Raw genomic sequence first — 19,642 nt, 5'->3', positions numbered from 1 at the left:
GACTGGTGCTTAGATGCAGCTGATGACTTTGTCCGTGTCCACCGTTTGGCTCTTATACCCACCCTCCCCCCACTGGCTTCTGTCTGTGTGACTGACCGGCACAGATGCTTTTTGGCTTGAGGAAAGAAAAAAGAAGGGGAAGGAAAAAAAACAGTTTGGGTTGTCAGCGGAGAAAATATTACACAATAACATAGATTTCTTTCAGCCTCGCTTTGTGCCAGTGCGATTCACTCTTGACACAATCAATGGCTGCTATTGAGGTGATACAAAGCAAACATTTGCAAAGCTCAGCTAGCTTTTTGCTTTCATCTAACGCCCGCAGACTTACTTTTATACCAGTTTTTTTTCTTGCTTTCACCTCCTCTAATACACCGACTGAGTTTTGAATAATACTCGAGTATTATTCAGAGCTGAAAGGAGGAGAGGGGTTATTGTAAGTTGGTGCATTAGCCGTGTTGATTCTCATTCACATTTACGACTGTCTTCTTCTTGGCACTTTTTGTGAGAAAACTCATTTCTCAGTGTGAGATGTTTTATAGACGTGATTACAAGGCTCATTGATCAAATCCTTCATTCAGCATAATCTGAAAGGCTTACGAATGTTCCCTCATCTACACAAATATTTCTGATTGTTATGACTCCTTTGTGATCTAAGAAGTGTTATTTAAAGGTTGTCTTTGTCGGGTTCATGCTGCTTTTTGTGTGTGTTTTTCTGAGTTGGAATTAATAAAGAAGCGGCACAAACGACGGAGTGGCCCGAGGTATACATAGACCCTGCTGTAATTAAAGCAGTCCAGTTTTAATCCTGTAAAACAGACTCTGGATTCACATGCACTGAAACTTTGAAGAGCTCTGTGCCCCACACAGCCAGATTAGATATTAAATAATCGAAGCTGCCAGCGGCCCAGCAGAAAGTCAGAGTAATGTCCAACTGCACTCATGTGAGAATAGCGCAGGTAATTAATCGTCCCGGTGGATTCGCAGCCAGCGAGGCCATGCCGTGTGTCCCGAGTCCTGTACGCTCCACAAAGGCCGAGCATTTCCAGTGAGAACATGTCTGAAGTGCATTTGCAAGAGGACATGCCTTGACTTAACTCTCCCAACTCTGTCCAGAGCCTGTTTGTGAAAGCTGCCGTTCAAAGTCCTCACAGATAAACGCACCGTTTTAAGTTCATTTCTTTGCAGCTATACTTGGTATTTTTAACCCTTTAAATTTCGTACAACTTTTAAACTAAGTGCTAGAGCCCAGTCGATCTATCGGCTATTTTCTAATAAACTGGGATCAGCTTTTATAATAGCTGATAAATTAAAATAAAAAAAGTAAAGACTATACAGAAGAAACACCCTTTAATCATGTTATGAGTGCTGGCATTGCATAGCATGTTCACCGGAGGCACTCTGCAACTTGCTTTCTGGCAACACATGTATGGGACAAAGTTGTTAGGTTTCTAAAAATATATTTTCTAATTAGTTTTTAATTTTCATTTAATTTCTAGCTTTTAGTTCAGTTTAGTTTTTGTTAGTTTCCAGATTGTATTAGTTTCAGGGTTTAATTGTTATTTTAATGAATAGATAGATATTACAATAGAACTGCAATACTTTTTGAGGGCAGTTAACTCATCGTCATGTAAACATCTAAAATTTCAGTAAACACATCAAAATGTGATAAAGACGACCTGTGATAACAATTTTTTTTGCCAAACTGGCAGAGACATATTTCTAGCATTATTCCTCTACATCTTTATTTTGGTTACTTGAGTCACAAAATCATTTCAGTTAGCTTTCATTATTTCAGAAGTCTAGATTTCATTTTTGTTTTATTTAATTAAATTTTTTTTTTTTCACATCTAGTTTTAGTTTAGTTGACTTTTACTTTAACTTTGGTAACCTTGTTTGAAATGCCGCAAATAGCAACTTGTTATGATAATAAAACCACATTATTTTTAAGCCACATTGTCATATTATCTTAGTAAGAACTTAGAAATAGCTACACATTTAAAATGTAATCTATTTTTTATTTGTTGTGTCTGAAAAGAAAAATAATTGGATATATATCAGATTGTTAATTCACCAAATATTGGTACCGGTATTGATATCGGCCTTAAAAGCCTAATATTGGCAGGGCTCTACAAAGTCCCAGCAGCAGCACAAAATAAAATTAATTGTAGAAATAAAGTTCCATCTCATATCTCTCATATGAGACTTGTCTTAATTTATACAGGCTTTATTTAGGCTTAATTTTCGTTTTTTACGTTGTAATCTAACCTGCGTGTGGTTTTGTTCCTGTGTGCAGATCATTCAGGACCGTGTACTAGAGCACGCCTCCAGGAGTAGCCTGATGTGGAACAGTCACCCTGGGGGCCTGTTCGCTCTGCCGCAGTACTCTGGATACCTGGGAGACTTCCCCTTCTACTACGACACACTGGGTCAGTAGCTTTCAGACACACACACACACACACACACACACACACACACACACACTGTAAAGTGCTGTTACACTTCTCCCACGCTGCATAGCCATTAAATTGTCACAGACTTCTTGAATAAAGACAGTAGATTTGTGTCCAGCTGCAGCTGTGGTTGTGGACTTTGCGTGAACACTAGAAAAACAGCCTTGATCCACTGCCCTCCTCGAACGGCTGTGAATAGCAGCAAGTGGAGTGGACGAACAGGCCTTTGACGGATGTTTGTATTAGCGCTGCTGACACACCGCCGCGTCCATCATTGGTTTTTGAGTCAGCATTGCTACAGCTTCTGCCGCTGCCCGCTACGGTTCAGCAGTGTCGATTTTCCCCCCCGCCGCAATCCGCGACCTGGGAGCCGCTCCATCCCTCGCTTCTCCACTCCATCATCATCCGCTGCAAACGTCCCCACGCGCACAAACTCATAGACGCCCAGGCAGCAACAGTACGAATGCAAAAATGTGTCGATGTAGCACCCGAGGTGGAGCGGATATTAAAATGGATGGGCGCGGTGACAGGCATGGATTACAACACTGGCAAGTTTATTTGTTTGTCAAAGAGGAAGCAATTAAACACGGATGGGTTTTTAGGAGACAAGGTGGCTTGTCGCTGACGGGTAAATGAGTAAAATCAAAGAATGTGAGTTTGCTAAGTGATATTTCTTCTTGTTGTCCAAAAGCCAATAACAAGACACACACAGACTCTCTTTCATGCAGCATATTAACACTCAGACTCACAGCAGGAGAATCAGTTTGTTTTGATTGCTTTAGCAGAATAGTCTTTTTAATAAGAAGCAGAAATAAGTTTGTTTTTTTAGGATGATCATAACATGCATATTTAAGAATAATAATAATAATGATACCCTGAGCAAAAATACTCGTCCATCTCTAAAAATTAAAATATCATAAAAAAGTTTCCTTTTTCATAATTTAACTAAAAAAAATTAAATAAAAAAAAAAGTAAACTTTCATATGCTCTGTATTTTCGTGTTTATTCCAATGACTGTCTTTATAGAAATCCAGTATCTAATATTATTAGAATGTTTAGTTTTGAGTTTAACTACTGTTAAAGAAACTAAATACTGTTGATCTGTTAGTACATGTAACAACAATCATGGGGAAAAGTCCATTTAAGAATTTGGGAGCTCTCCACAAGGACTGGGTGGATGCTGGTGTTGAGTATCGATTAATTTGTGTTAAGACAGAGAGACGATGTCAGATGATCTTACCTGGTCCTCTGTGTTTTATCAGGTCCAAAGTCAATGCAGCCATCTACTGGGATAGTTTAGAGCACTTCAAGCCTCCATCTGCTGACAGGCTTTGTGGAGATTTCTTTTTCCAGCAGGAGTCCTGCCCATAGCACCAAAACGATTTACATGTACTTTTTAGTCATCATGTTGCTGCTTTACTGAACTGACACAGCAGAAAGAAAAGCATATTTACTATATTTATTTATTTTTCATTAACTCACCTATTATAATTTTATTAAGGCTGAGTTCTTCATAGTATCGCCGTTGTGTCCGTTTGCGTATGTATTTGCGAGGCAGAGGGATTTTCAGCCAACCCAAACGTGCTCCCATGCGCTCCAAAATCCTAACAGGATGTTCCTTGACACGGATGACACTGTGCGTCAGTCTAATGTTGATTTGTATACAAGTGTACTCACACAGGGGAGGGAGGGGAAGCAGAATTCACCCAGAATGCAAGAAGTGTAACTGTAACAGTAAAAATAACAAAGTGAATATAAAACTGATACTTTGTTAGAATTGACGTGATTACACGAAACCTCAGTCGAGAAAAAAATAGTCACAGTCAATAGTTTTTATCTCTCCAGCTCACTGCTTTATCTCTCACTTTGTGTCCGGTAAAACTTCTGTATTGAGACGCACCGAAACACATCAATAATGTTTGAGCATCTCATTCATAAAAATATCAGCAGTAAAATTAAAATGGGCTTCTCTCTTCTGGGAAGGCTTTGGAAAGTGGCTGCAAGGATTTCCTGTCATCCGTTCTCATCAGTATTATTAATGTCAGCCACAGATGTTGGTCTGGCTGTCAACCCTAATGTTTTGGATGGGGTTGAGGTCAGGGCCAGGCTCAGAAGCCAAACCAAAGTGGGACTGATGGGGCTTGGCTTTCCACTCTGGGTAACAGGATAAACCTTAAAGTGTCACAAGATGATTGTTGGAGTAATGATAAAATTATGCGACAAAACATTAGTTTTTTTATTTGGACTTTTGCTGTTTTGTTGTGAAATTTTGGCCAGTTTTGCTTTTTATGTCTTCAAATTTTTTATTTTAGTGCTTCTCAACACTTATAGTGGGACAAAGATGACCACAGTTTGGAGTGAAACTTATGGTCTCAGTCACACAGGCAAGAGACCGGGTGGTGACTGTTGCTAGTGAAAAATGTGTCATCCCTGACCAGCTTGTGTGTGTCTGCCGAGAGCATACTGAATCAATAACTTCCTGATTCCTTTGGTCGCTTGCAGATTGCCCCCATTGCCTGCATGAAAGACGACTTCAAACGATTGCTAACTAATCAATGTTTGTTTGTTCAGTTTCACAAACACGAGAAGTTGGTGAGGTTTTACAAACAACGAGCTACCACGGCAAGTTGCTACTGACCAAAGCTATCGTGATGAGGTTTTCACCTAGCAACAGCCAGCAACCACTTGCCAACCAGTCAGGAAATACACATTTTTTGCCAAGTATCCATAGTTGGGGTTCACAGACCAGTCTTTAGGCCTGCTTGACTTGGGAGTAGCACTTGATTTCACAGCGACTGCCACAACAACCGTCAGCAACCACTCGCAGCTGACCAGAGAATACTGATGGTTGCCAGGTGGTCTCCAACCGGTCTCTCAGTCCCACATACGATTTATGTAGGAGAAAAACACAAACAAGAGTTTGTAGGAGCAGTCATGTTGCATTTTTTTTTTTATAACATTCAACTATATGTATATTTGTTTTTTGTAAATAAAAGCCAAACAAATTATGAATCACAGGCCTGATGCTGTTGTATTAAAACAATCCATAATTGGTACTTAGTTTAAAGTGTCGACTCTATCTAGTATACAGTCCATACAGTATTTCTTAGACAAGGAGGGTCATTGTAAGTAGGAAACTGCCTCAAATTGCTGAATCAGTCTTAAATCTGCCTGGCGTACTGCTTTAAAGTTTTAGCCAAAGAAATGTGTAATGTGCTGATGCCGGATGAGATAAAAGCCACTGAGCATCATGTGCTAAGAGGCAGAAAACAGCATGCACATTCAAAATATAGAATATGCTGCGTGATAATAATCCTGCTCCTGGTTTTCTTCAATGTTTCATGAAAGTCTGTTTATGAGCTTGTTATGGTTTTACATCCCTAGGTGTTAAAAAAGTCGGCAGTCTCTCTACTTTTTATTACAAATCTAAAGGATAGTTTACCAAGTTTGAACACAGCGTACTATATTCCTCTTCATAAAAGTTGCTCAGTGGCGGAAAGGAGACTCATCTAATGCTGTCTCCTCCCCGCCATGCTTTGCTGCCTTGGATTAGATTAGATTTAAATTAGGAAAACTTGGACGTCCTCTATGATCCGTCTTGCTCAATATCTTATTTCCTCCTCATTTTCAGCCTCAATTACTCTATCAAGTCAGACTGAATTTAAAGTCACATCAGCAGTTAGCAGTCGTGTGTTTATTGGGTTGCTGATACAGCTGAGGAGTTTTTAAAATGAAATATTCAGTGATCAAAAGATCTGGCATTTTCAAAACACATTAACAATGTTGAATATTTTAAGAGGGGTTTGAAAAACTTCCATCGCTGACAATTATATAATATGTGCCTCTGAACTGCTGACATGCTGGTTTTAAGGAACAGCTTTCACTGAATATATGAGGTGTTTGGAAATGCAGAGCTTCGGTTCTCACTCGGCTTTGCTCTTTTCAAAAGCCTGAAATTGCATTGATGGGCTGACAGTCTGCTCTTTTTAATGTTTTTGTTCAAAAATGCATTAATGATTGTTTTCTGTCTGTTGCGTTTCAGGTATTAGACCGTACCCGAAGTTCACAGCTGTCATCCATGCCGTCTCCCCTCTGGTGTCCCAGTCCCAGCCCATACTCAAGCTCCTGGCGGCCGTGGCCAAGTCCCAGTACTGTGCACAGGTACACGATTTGAGTGTTTGTGTGTTTGATTGTTCGCTCATTATCTCAAGAATCCTCCACTCATCTCCACCGCGCGTCTGCCAAATTGTGCCGCGTTATGCGGCTCGCTCGTACGGCTATTTTGCGATCGTATTTTCCAACCAGGGCGGCAGCAGAGCTCATCCTCCATCCCCGTGTGCTTGTGTGTTAACTCCGGTGGATTGAATTAGAGCAGCAGTTTGTAGCGGTGCTACATCTGTCTCCATGGCAGCCAAACCCCCTTCAGCACAGCTGGAGATGGCATGTATCGATTCCCCTGCTTGCTCCTTACTAAAGCGGGAAATGAAATGGAATTTGCTCCCTGATGGCTGGTTTTTGTGTTTGCCTGAGTGTGTGGGTGTATATATGTGTGTGTGTGTTTTTGTTTGTTTCTGTGACCAGCAGAATGTATGACCAAGTGAGTTTGTATTTTGTGTAGGAGGAATGCATTTTGGCTAGAAGTACATGGATGTGTGTTGGTACAGGATTGTAGGGCATGTTAATAGTATCTTTTTGTTTGCTTGCCATCTTTAAGGCACTTCTTGTTTGTAATTATAAAGCCCACTTGCATGCATGCTGTATTTAAGGCATGATGTAGCTTGGATCATGGTTATTTTCTCCTGGAAATATCGCTCATCATGAATCACTCTCTTTCATGTAAACATGTTGATTCTACATCTGACCTTATTCACTGATGCCTTATGGCCATTTTTGCCTGTATCTGTTACTGTGATCACTGCCCCACTGATGGACACAACAGCTTGTCTAAAATAAATAACAGTTTATTAATGTCCGGATTTCTTAGCTTGTCCATCCATCTTCTTATATTTATCCAATTCAGGGTCATGGTGAGACTGGAGTCTATCCCAGCTGTCATAGGGTGAGAGGTGTGATATACCCTGGACAGGTTGCCAGTCTGCTGCAGGGTTAGAGAGGCCATTAAGCTTGCTGTTCTCTCCCTGGCAAACGGCACCGTAAAACAAAAGATGTGTCAGATCCGTCAGCACAAGCCCGTCGGTCGTGCATCCCGTGATTTTTGAAACCTCACTCGTTGTGCCGCTGCAGCCAGGTTGAAGACATGAGTGTTTACAGCCGTGTCGGCTTTTACGGCTGTTTTAATGATACATCAGTACAGAAGCTCAGAGTTTGAATCTCTGAGCTTCTGTACTGATGTATCATTAAAACAGAGGGAGATGTCACACCAGTTTCAAAAGATGAGACTTTTTGGAACAAAGCTTTGAAAGACTTTGAAAATAACTCTAATTTCTTTTCTTCTCTTTTTGAATTCTTCTTAGAGGTGTGCACATCGATGCAAATATCAATAGTGCTGATGCAAGTGCCAGTATTGGTTTCAGATCAATACTTTGTTTCTCTGCTTTGCATTTAGCCCACTGACTTTTAAAAATATTTTTCTTTAATATTTTTATAAATGAAAAATACACCTCAAACATACACTGTGAAAAACGTTGATTGTCATGTGTATTTATTTATAGCCTGTAGCACAGTTAAATTACAGAAGCTGAGCCCAAAAGCTTTAGAGACGGGCACGTTTACATTCAAGGTGGCCAAAAAACACAGTTTCAGAATACATGAAAAACCCAAAGGTGTCTTTTGTTGTATTAACTAATTATCATGAAAAGTAAAAATCTCAGTGATGCACTGCTCATTAAAATTAGCAATTTGCAAATTGGACACTGCTCTCCCCTACATAAGCTACCGTTATAGGTGAGAAGTATCAGTATTGGCAGTATTGGCCTGATATTTGCAGCTGAACTGACAACCATTCACTCTCACATTCACACCTATGGCTAAGTTAGCTGGAGAACTTGGGGAGAACATGCAGAAAGGCTCTGAAGACACAAACCTTGATTAGGCTAGATTTTTGTTTCCCTTATTGGACTGTTTTATCAAGAAATATACTTTCAACATAAATAGCTGAAGGAAAAAAGAATAAACCTTAGAGAAAACAATGTTTTATAATACTATAAAATATATATTTAATGAAAATGCTGGACGAGCCTTGTTTTAATCCAGAGGCATCACTGGTATAAGCAGTTGACTTCAGACCCGATGACTTCAAAAACCTCCTTCTCCTAAGTCAACATTAATAATTTTTATAATAACAGCTACATTGACAGAAGAGAAGTGCCACTAGAAAAGCTTGAAAGTTGGAGACTGATTTAAGAGTCTCGCTGGTTAATGATATTTAAATGTTGCCCCTGCTGTCTTATGTCAGCAGTGTGGCTTCAACAAATAAGCAAAGTTAAGATTTACATTTCCAGACTGTGTAACTCAGAGGGGGCGGCATTATTTTTAACGGCACTGAAATGTAAATTTGGCGAAGTCACTTAAAAATGTCGACCGATATCATCTGGAAAAAAGCAAAAGTAAAAGAATTGAACTTGATTATAAAAAATATTTATGTGTGTTAAGAAGATTATAAGTCTGAGCCCAGCAGTCAATGCTGCCTCTGCTGAACATTTCATTGTTTTAGTGAGAAGAATGGGTGTTTAATATTCAGCCCTTCCTCGGTGTGGTGAAACCCAGCTGCACGTCCGATCGTCGACACACTTTCACAGACGCATCCTCTCATAGCAGCAAGCTGAATGAGTAGATGCTCCCCTCCTATTATTTTTACGGAGGTGCTTTTGTGTTTGCATTCCTCTGGTTGTGCATGCAGAGTGGAGAGCCAGGTACGCAGCCGGAGTGTTTTCTTCCACTCTCAGCGTGAGGAGAGAAGGAGAGAAGGAGAGGAGAGGAAGAGCAGGGCTGCTGGGCTATGAGGGGATGAGCAAAGGGATATAAATAAATGAATGGAGGGGACAGAATGAAAGAACAGAGAGGGTGGAGGAGGCTAAATTGGACACAAGAAAGCTTTTGAAGCACATTCTGACAGCCTCCCGCTGTGTGTGTGTGTGTGCTCATGTGTGAATGTGTTCACGCACATTCTTGTGGGAAGCGTTTCTTCCTCTCGCGCTGCAGACACACAACAGCTCCTTCACCATTTTTCCTTCAGTCATATAGGCGCACACATGCACAGATACACAGCCTCCACCGGCACCCCTTGGGAGCTGGTGAGCTGACAGAGACACCATCTGTCTTTCTAATCAAACAGGAATAGAAGGCTGTAACAGCTCAGCTCTGTGTGTGTGTGTGCGTGCACATGCATGCATGCAGACTCCATACCTGTTGTTGTTGTCTAACAATGACGGGCATTTTCTCCATCCAGATTTGGCGTCGTGAGTGTTTTTGTTCGCTGATAATGTTGAGATGATTTTGCAATTCATGAAACAGCTGAACATCATCTTCTTTCTCTTCACACAGCTGCCGTAGACACATGGAAACACCTTAGCTCAGATATCTGAATAGCTACCAGCGCATAATTTGGCAGGTCCAGTCAGGGTGCAGAGACCCCGAGGGGAACCGCTGCGTGTGACGCAGTTAATGTCAGGATAATGTGAAACTTTATTGATCCCTGCAGGGAAATTCTTATGGGTTGCCTCCATCAGGGACGCCTGAGCACGGTGTCAGCTGCAGCTCTGCACACTGGAACTGGGATGGATTAATTTGCTCACTTGTTCAAGGACATTCCAGCAGGGCAGATGTTAGCTGGCACACAGCAACTGAGCACAACAGGACTGGATGTTGCTGATGGGGCCCTATCAGTTTCTTCTTTACCAGCTGGGTATTAACTACACACTGCAGGCTATGGTTTCATCAGCTTAAAGGGAAAATCTAAAAAAAAAAAAAGGATTAAACTTGCAAGTCACAGACAAAAAGTCAGTGTCTCTGACGCTTGATGATGCATGCAAATAAAAGTCTCAAGAGTTCAGAGTACAGGAAAGAGAAGCAAGCATCTGCCCCAGGTTGACAGGAAGTTTGACAGATGCTAAATGGACTGATTTTTATATATATATATATGTCTAGCCCTTTTCCACTCTATTCTCATTCACCCATTCACACACATACAGGCACTTTTTTTTTTTACACCTAAGTGCTTTCTATCTAACATTTACACTCAGATGAACGCGCCAACGCAGAGTTCGGTATCTCGCCCAATGATATTCCGGCATACAGACTGCACCAGCTGGGGGGTCGGACCACCAACCTTCCAATTTGTAGATGACCTGCTCCAATTCCTGAGCTACCACAGCCGCCCTTAGACCAAAACAAAAATATCTCGAAAAAACCAATCAAAATACTAAGAGTCAGTGCAAACACTGAAACACGGAGTAAAAGAGGCAGACTACCAAGGAAACTGCTTCCTGTTAAACCAACTGCTGATTTCAGTGTAAACCTTTTAGCTTAAATGATAGCATTTTTGGAGGCATGAGGAAGTGTTTTGGGATGAGAGTGGTGGAGAGCCAAGTTGCAGCAAATGCAAACCACGTCTACAGAGTGTATGGGTGCACTGCACAAACATGGCTTTCTGCTAATCAGCTTTTATATATAAAACAATAATAATAATACTAGAATTGCGCCCATTCGTTGCACTCACAGCAGGCTGTACTATTTGCCAAATAGCTACTTTTTTTTAATCCTCAAAAGACACCAACAATAATGGTCTCCATTTTCTCCTTGGAAGTTACTGATGATGTGCTACTTAACCTTTAACTGCACCAACCACTTTACTTGCTTTTGTTGGAAGACACTGACTTGTCTGCAAACACCTCGCCAACTACTCACTAAGCTGTAGTTAAACTGGAAAAAGTGTGACGCAAACCACCTTGAAAGTAAAAGCTGCGCCTTTTAAACGCGTCAGCACAAGTTTCACTGCCACTCTGTGGTTAATTGGCAAGTGTTTGCAAAAAAGATGCCATTTTTTAATGCAACTGCAAGCAACCAAAGCAATGACAAGGAGATTTGTGCTGCAGCACCCAGTAACCACACGATCAGATCAGTCCTCAGTGACTGGAAGTTGCCTGGGGTTGGTATGATTGAGGCCTTAGGCAGCAACGCTTGCTATATGTTGCATCTAGTTTATGCAACAGTTGTAGCTTAGAGCAGAGATGAGCAGGTCGTTCTTAACTCATTTACTGTTTTTAATTATTTTTAATTTTGAAATGCAGAGAAAACCTTCCAAAGTCTTTAAATCCAGAATAACATAACCATGTTTGGCTTACTGCAGTTCCACGGCGACATCCGAAGTTTGACAGGCACGCCACGTCCAGCTAGAGGAGTTTAGTGAGCTTGTGTCGCCACATTATTCCACATCAAATTTAAGATGCATGAGAAGAATGGGTCGAGATATAAGGATGTAACTGTGTGTGTAAATGTGTGTGTAAGGTCAGCGAGGATCGTGTCATATTTGGGTGTGTGTGTGTGTGTATTTTTCATCAAATATTAATGAGGCCCGCCGTCGTCGTGCAGCGAATCGGCTGACCTGCAGGTCATATAAAACATGATGTGACTGTGGCTGGGAACATGACTTTTTAATCTGAAAACATCATCTAAAGGGAGGTGGAGCATCACGGGGATGTAGCATTAAGAAGGACAACCTGATAATGCAACGAGATCGACTACAGACCGAAATGTAAAAAGCACGCTGGGGACATAATTGGAAATATTTTATCACTTCAGCTGCCCTTTTGTCTCTTAAACGTTTAATCAGCTTGTAATAAGGTGACATTTGCTGGCTGCGGAGCACATAAATGTCGCCTGCTTAGGCCAGTTCATTCTGTTTGGGTTTGAGGAGCTGAATTAGATTCAGTGCACAAGTAAAACTTCCTTTGTTTGTTCTCTCTTTCAGATCATCGTCCTGTGGAACTGTGACAAGCCTCTCCCCGCAAAGCACCGCTGGCCCGCCACCTCAGTGCCCGTCATCGTGATCGAGGGGGAGAATAAGGTGAGCCGCGCGCGCTCGGCCTCTCGGTTACCTCAAAGCCGTGATCCCGATCATTTCTAATTACCTAGCTCGTCTTACACATATATCCTCTGTAAAGCTACTGAATCTTCAGACATTTTATTCAGTGTGAGAGTTTCGGGGAGTTAATGAGTTTCGATTTGTGTCGCAATGATTCCATTAGAGGACAGTTTGTGTGGTTTTAATTAAAGCTCAGTAATGAGAATAATATACACTGAAAACAGAAGGCCTGAAAGGCTAATGCATATTGTGTATTGGAATGATAAGGTGGTAATAATGGCTAAGTGCACAGGCAGAGTAGCTCTACTTTGATCGGAACCAAATATCCAATTAGCTAAAGAAAGTGACAAAATCATTGCAGAGTAACAATTCAGCCATAATCTGCAACATAAATGCACTTAGAGCATTTACTTTTCTTCATCGTTCGTCCATTTAAAACTTTTTAGGACTGTAAATATAGGCTATTTATAAAAGATGGAGCCTGAGTCTGTAAATCTGTATTCTTTTTAGCAGCCAACAGGGGGCAACACCTCTGGTTGCAGCTGTGAATCAGATTGGATACAAATGTATGAGGACATGACTCAACCACTCATTTTATATATGATTATATATGATCTCAGTAAACATTTCCCTGATGAGTTTGGGTTCTTAATCTCTGGTTTTTAGTGATTGTAATTTTTAAAAGTGCTCTTGAGCAATAGTCCTCTAGTCTTTCTTTGAACATTTGCTGCTTTTTCAGTCCAGTCCCTGCTCCTGACCATTTCCTTTGTTTGGTAAGCATTAACAGTAACCTGTGAATCATATGAGTCAAGCATAAAAAAGGCACAATGGATAAACCAGCATTGTGTCCACTCATAACAAACAAGCTAGCAAAGAGCCTGTTTTAAATTGTATCTTTAGCCACTTTCTTTTTAGTAACCTGTCTCAATAACACGTTATTTGTCCAATTTCTTTAGTTGCACCATTGAAAAATACCACACACCGTTTTGACAGGCATGAAAAGTTGTATTTTTGCACCAGTGAGGTGATTCCCAAAAAGACATTAGCATTCAGGGTGTCCTTAAAAGATTTGAGGAAAGTGCACAAATGGAGAACAAAAGAAGAAGAAACTATAAAAGACCTGACGCAGGACCTAAGAGATGCATCTGGCCCTTCATTCGATCCAGCTACTGTTCACTGAAGCATCATCAGAAATGTATGGAAGCCCGTTTCTGCCACTAAAAAAAAAAAAAAAAAAATAGGATCCATAACTCAAAATTTCGAGTTGTTTTCTCAAAATTTTGACTTATCAACTCGAGATTTCAACTTATAAACTCAAAGTTTCAAGCTAGCGCCGCCAATCAGTAATCTACGTGAATGACATCATTTCCTTGTTACCCAGAAGCTGAAGCCCTCAGCTAAGCTACCAGTATTACAGCCACTCATGAATGCACAGATTGCTGAGTATTTTCAATGTGGCTTCACAAATGATGAAATCATTGGCATTACTGTCAGCAAACGTATTCTCGACAGCGCCAGTTTGTTGTTATACATTGGTAGCTCATGATCCGGTTTTGAGTGCACATTCTTCTGCGCCATATCCTTCTGGGTAACAAGAAAAAGACGTCATTCACGTAGATTGCTGATTGGCAGCGCTAGCTCGAAATTTCGAGCTACTTTTCTCAAAATTTCAACTTAATAAGTCGAAATTTTGAAAAAATAACTCGAAGGCAGTGTCTCATTGGATGTGTCCATCATTTATATACAGTATATGACTGAAACGGAAAATTGTGTTTTTGTCGTAGATTAGAAAATAGTGACAACTGCCTGTTAAAACACTTCTATGAAACCATGAAAAGAAACAAACCTTTCCCTCTGATATTTCTCTTGAAAGAAGAATAATCGCCTAAATAAAATATAAAAAATCCTATTTAATCAGTTAAATAAATCAACAGCTCAGTTCCCTTAAATTGACACGCCGTTAAAAGTGACAAATTTGTTTCATTCTGAAATCTTCTCTTCGAAAATGTTTCCACACAGACGATAAGAAAAAGCTTTCGACGATGGGTAATGTGCATAAAAGCTATGTTTACGAGTGGGCGTCAATTTTCTCAGCATGTCAGCTTAGAGATATTTTTCCCTCTGTTATGACTGTCGGTGTCATAAAATGCATATTTTTCCGGGTTTTTAAGTAAACCCTCCAGCGAGACGTAACCCAGAGCATGCCTCAGTGGCATTTATTATGACATCCGCATTAGGCTTTTATGCTGAAGGTACTGCCCCGTGAAAAGCATTGCTGTGTTTACCTTAACCTCCCTCTGACCTCTAATTGTACGAGTCAAAGGTCAAACGTGGACACGCAGTTTGACATTTGAATTTAAACTCAGATCCGAGCTGGCTTGTTCCTTTTTCAAAGAGCGTCTTTGAGGTGTTTTTTGAGAGGGAAGCGGGATCTGTTGCTCGGCTGTATTCCTGGACATCAGACTCATCCGGAGCCCTCCTTTCCCCTTCTCCCTCCGAGGACTTAACTTCACCTGCCAATCAGGGAAAGTGGCTTTCACATCAGTGTCAGTCACTCGGCGGTAGGCTGGGTTTATGGTTTACCTCTCCCCGTGGCTCTGAGTGGTTTCTCCCAAGCTGTCAATCACAGTGGGAAGCCTCTGCGTGTAGCTGTGTTGCTTGTGAAAAGCGAGCAGAACGGGCTTAGCGCACTGCTGTTGTGTGTTTATGTGCGTGCGCCAGGCAGCCTGTGGTTTGTTGTGGTTGTGGCGTTTTATGTGTTTACCGTGGCGAGCCAAGCTGTGTTCCTCCACCCCACAGAGCGCGAGCGAGAGAGAGAGCGTTCGTCATCCCTCTCGCCTTTTCCCTGCCACTTTTTTCCCCCCTTATCCCATCTCTGCTTCATTCCTTCCCTCACTCACACATCCGCTGTTTTTATCATTACGCTTTCTTTTATCGTGTTTTTGCTTCTGTCTATCTCTGCATCTCTTTCTCCCCACCTTCTTTTCTTGCTTGTTGTCCTGGATGTTACCAGAAGTGTAGAAATATTGACGTCATGAGTCGTGGTTGGAAGAATCGCCAAATTCGCTTCCTTTTGTGGTTTTTACGTCTTCTCACGTCTTTGCGTATGCGGGGATGAATTGTGGCATGTTGTTTTTCTGCAGAAAGGAAATCTTTAAAATAAAGCAGTTTTAGCAGATCCAAGTTTTCCCTCAAAAAATGAACCACTTTATTAGGTACAGCCTAATAACGTGGACCTTCTTTTGCCTTCAGAGCTGCCCCAGTTCCTGCCGGTGCCGCAAACATTCCTCAGACATTTGTTGCACGTCAATGATGTGAATCTCCTGTTGCACCACATCTTTTAGACTTTGATCTGGGCTTGGAGCTTATTTGAGTGCATTGAACTGATTGGTGTGGTTAAGAAACCAGTTTGAGGTCATTCTGAGCTTTGTGACATGGTGAGTTATCCTGCTGAAAGCAGCTATCTGAAGATAGTACACAAAGGATGGGCAGAGACCAAACAGCGAAAAATGTACCAAGAAAATCCCACACCATTACATAACCAGGATGGATCCAGGCTTTAATGTTATCTGCGTCTAATTCTGATCTCACCATTTGAGGTTGTCATAGAAACGGAGACTCATCTGACCAGGAAACATTGTTCAAATCTTCTGTTGTGCAGTTTTGGTGACCCCGTGTGAACTGTGGCCTCAGGTTCCTGTTCTTAGCTGGCATGAAGGTTCAACATGTTGTGTGTTCGGAGATGCTCTTCTGCATACCTTGGCTGTAGTGAGTGGTTATTTGAGTTTTCTTCTTATCAGCTTGAAGCAGTCTGGCCATTTTCCTCTGACCTCTGACATCAACAAGGCGTTTCTTACAGATTACTGGAAATTTCTTTTCTTTTTAGCGCCGTTCTCTGTAAACCCCAGAGATGCTTTTGTGGGATAATCCCAGCGGATGAGCAGTTTCCGAAACAGACCAGCCCATCCAGTGCCAACAACCATGCCACATTCAGAGTCAATTAAATCACGTTTTCCCCAATCTGATGCTCAGCTTTAACTTCAGCAGATCACCTTGACCACACCTACATGCCCAAGAGAATTAATTTCCTGCCATGTGATTGCACAAAACGAGCAGTTGTACCTAATAGAGTGGCTGTCGAGTCTGCAGTATTTCTCTATTAAATGAGTCCAAGCAAACTGCTGTAACTTTCCACTTCTTATTCTGTTGTGGGCAATTAAACTCCTGTTAAACACCATGCAAGACAAGCACAAGCCTCCTAAAGCTGAACAAATCAGCTTAACAAAACTCACTGGAAAAGCTTTTCCATCTGAAGAAAAGGGAAAGAGAGAAAATTTTGCTTACTGGCAGCTTTTTGTGTTTACATGTGAGGGCCCGTGGGTCAACACTTGATAAGGTGAAGATAATTTGAAGCCCCAAAGAAGAAAATTACAGGATGCACGGTGTGCAGTTTCCATTGCAGTTTAATGAAAACTGTGGAAGGTGCTCCACAAACTGAGCGTAACACCCTGGAAAACAAGGACTAGTTTTTTTTCCCTTTCACAGCGCTTCGCCCAGCGCCTCCACCTCCTCCTGCAGTGTTGGTAGTTAAAAGATAAGTCCAAGAAAAATAAAACAAATAAGTTGATCCTTCTTCAGCTTTGTATTTATTCTTCTATCGGCGGCATTATATAAACACGTCAGTGAATCACACTAATGCACTGGATGGCATGTTTTGGCATTAAAGTGAACATGGCCGCTGCGATAATCCCACACACCCCGCACTCCTGCTGCTGCAAATACCCACCAGAGCGCTGAATAGTTATTAACGCGAGCCGTTCCAAACCGTTCCAAACAAGTCCAGTGCCCAGCTGTTTCAGGAAATTGCGTTTTTCCTTTAATAATATTAAATTATGGATTTGGTATTGTGTTTTTTTGGGGGGGGGGTTTTAGGATGTGTGCCTTCATTTGAAAGCTTGGCTCTAGTACCACAGACATGTGGTTGCATTGTTGGTTTTGGTTTGTTTGAGGGATTTGTCGACAGTGCGGAAAAAAACACCGAATAATACAGATTTTATCCTTCAACCACATCCTGTCTTTTCCTCCCTCTGTCGTCTTCTCACGGTGGCCAACAAAATCTGGTTTGTGACTGTTGGTTTAAGCCGTGCGAGGATCCTGGCAGCACTTGATATGGTTTACATGCACTGGTGGTCCTCCCTTCCGACGTTCCCTACGTCTCTCTCCTCTGCTGCTGTCCTTTAGAGAGGAGGTGAAGTGCTGCAGGCAGATTCCTGCTGCAAGAGCTCACATTCCTGGAGAGAACCAGGAAGCCCCAGGCTAATATGTCTCACTTCTAACATTACAAACCATCTGGGGCCTGGAAACATCAGCTTCTCATCCTCTCTTTGTCTCTTTTCGTCTCTTTCAGTATTCGCTGTTTGTCTCACTGTCACTTCCTCGCCTCCTGTCTCCTATCCCTGGTCTTACTCCTCTGCCTCTTTGCTGGTATCCTCTATGTGTCTTTCTGGTGGGAAAACAAGTGGGGGGGGGGGACACGGAGCAGAGAGACGGGGTTGTTTTGTTTCTCGCTTTATGCCCGCAGGACATCATGGCAGTAATGACGACAATGAAATGAGAGGGAGGGTACCGCTTCTCGTCTTTCTTCTCATTTTCTCTCCAGCGTTTTTTCATCTTTTGCTGTCACTCACGCACCTCGGCTCTTCCACCCCGTTCGCATATGATCGACAGCAGAAATTGTTGCCGCCGCTGGAGTATTTTCGGGAAGATGGGAAGTAGACGGCACTTGGCCGGACAGGCCGTTCCCATCGCTGTCGGGGCTCCACCGTGTGAGCGGGAGTGTGATGAATTTTAGAATTGCTGTGTGAGCAACATTTAAAGCACTATAAGAATTTTAAGAATCTCAGTTCGCATTCCCATAGGAATAAACACAAATGCTGTGTTTATTCCCATGAGATTTTCTCCCTGGCCTCTACTGCAGCCACCTTCAGTTGCTGCGTGTTTGTGGGTCTCTCTGCCTCCAGTTTGGTATTTAATAACTGAAAAACATGCTCTGAGGTCAAATGACTTAAAAAGCAAAGAATATCTTTGCCTTGAGAAACTCTTGGGTTGCTTTTGGAGTTTGCTTTGGGTCGTAATCCATTTGCAGTGTGAAGCGCTGTCTGGTCAGCTCTGCAGCGTTCGGCTGAAGCTGAGCAGAGAGCATAGCTCAGTACACTTTAGAGTTCATCCCGCTGCTTCTATCAGGAGTCACATCATCAATAAACACTAGTGACCCAGTTCCACTGGCAGCCTTACACGTCTATGCCATAACACTACCTCCACCATGCTTGACAGATGATGTGGTGTGCTTTGGTTCCTGGCTGTTTCTGGTTCAAGTTAATATTGGTTTCATCTTATTGTTGTGAAATTTAGCAAGGGGTTGATTTTCCTGCAAGCTCACAGAGTAGCAACTCCTGAATCCCAAAGAAGTACATCAGAAGAAACTCTGCTTATTGTCTTTGATTGTAAAAGAGACCACAACTGACAAAATGAGTGACTGAGACCCTAAACGCACCAGGAAGGGCGTTGCTATAGCTCACCTGGTTAAGCAGGTGGCCCATATGCAACAGGCTCTGAGCATTTCCTGCATGTCCTTCCCACACACTCTGCTTTCCTGTCTACATATAATAACCAGGTTTAAGGTATTCCACCTGTCATAACCAGATGCTACATCTGCCTGTGTCTGTGGTTTTAGAGCAGTTTGTTAACAATTTAGATTTCCCTTAGCATGAAAATGGGGTCATTAACATTATTTTTCTCTACACTCATAAAAATTAACTCATAAAGTTTAAGTCAAGGCACCAAGAGTCCAACCACAGACTCGTAATTATTCATTACAGCACACCTGCATGTCTTAGAATATATATTTAAAAAATTCAAATAAAGAGCATATATTAGGTCCTCACTTTTTTTTTGATTCTGCTAAAAATTAAAACAGATATTGGACTTAATTTAAATAATATGAACATTTATATAGTAAAACAATTTTTAATTTACATATATTTGCACATAAATGACTGAAGTCTTATTTTATACTCCTTTAGGCTTTTTAAATTGAGTTCAAGTGTTTTCCTTCTTGTACTAAAATGTTTGTTTCACCTAATAATCAGCT

The 19,642-nt window shown here is 41.5% G+C and overlaps 1 protein-coding gene across 1 annotated transcript in view; it reads left to right on the top strand.

Moving 5' to 3' along the window:
- Positions 1–19,642, top strand: part of ext1b (exostosin glycosyltransferase 1b) — a 128,714-nt gene that overhangs the window by 96,015 nt on the left and 13,057 nt on the right. Inside the window, exons 5-7 of the mRNA XM_031738139.2 lie at positions 2,294–2,426; positions 6,493–6,611; positions 12,379–12,474. Coding sequence (XP_031593999.1) covers positions 2,294–2,426; positions 6,493–6,611; positions 12,379–12,474 — 348 coding nt within the window. The remainder of the gene's footprint in view (positions 1–2,293; positions 2,427–6,492; positions 6,612–12,378; positions 12,475–19,642) is intronic.

Source organism: Oreochromis aureus, linkage group 22, assembly GCF_013358895.1.
Source record: "Oreochromis aureus strain Israel breed Guangdong linkage group 22, ZZ_aureus, whole genome shotgun sequence".
Taxonomy (NCBI): Eukaryota; Metazoa; Chordata; class Actinopteri; order Cichliformes; family Cichlidae; genus Oreochromis; species Oreochromis aureus.
This window is presented reverse-complemented; position numbering and strand designations above follow the sequence as displayed.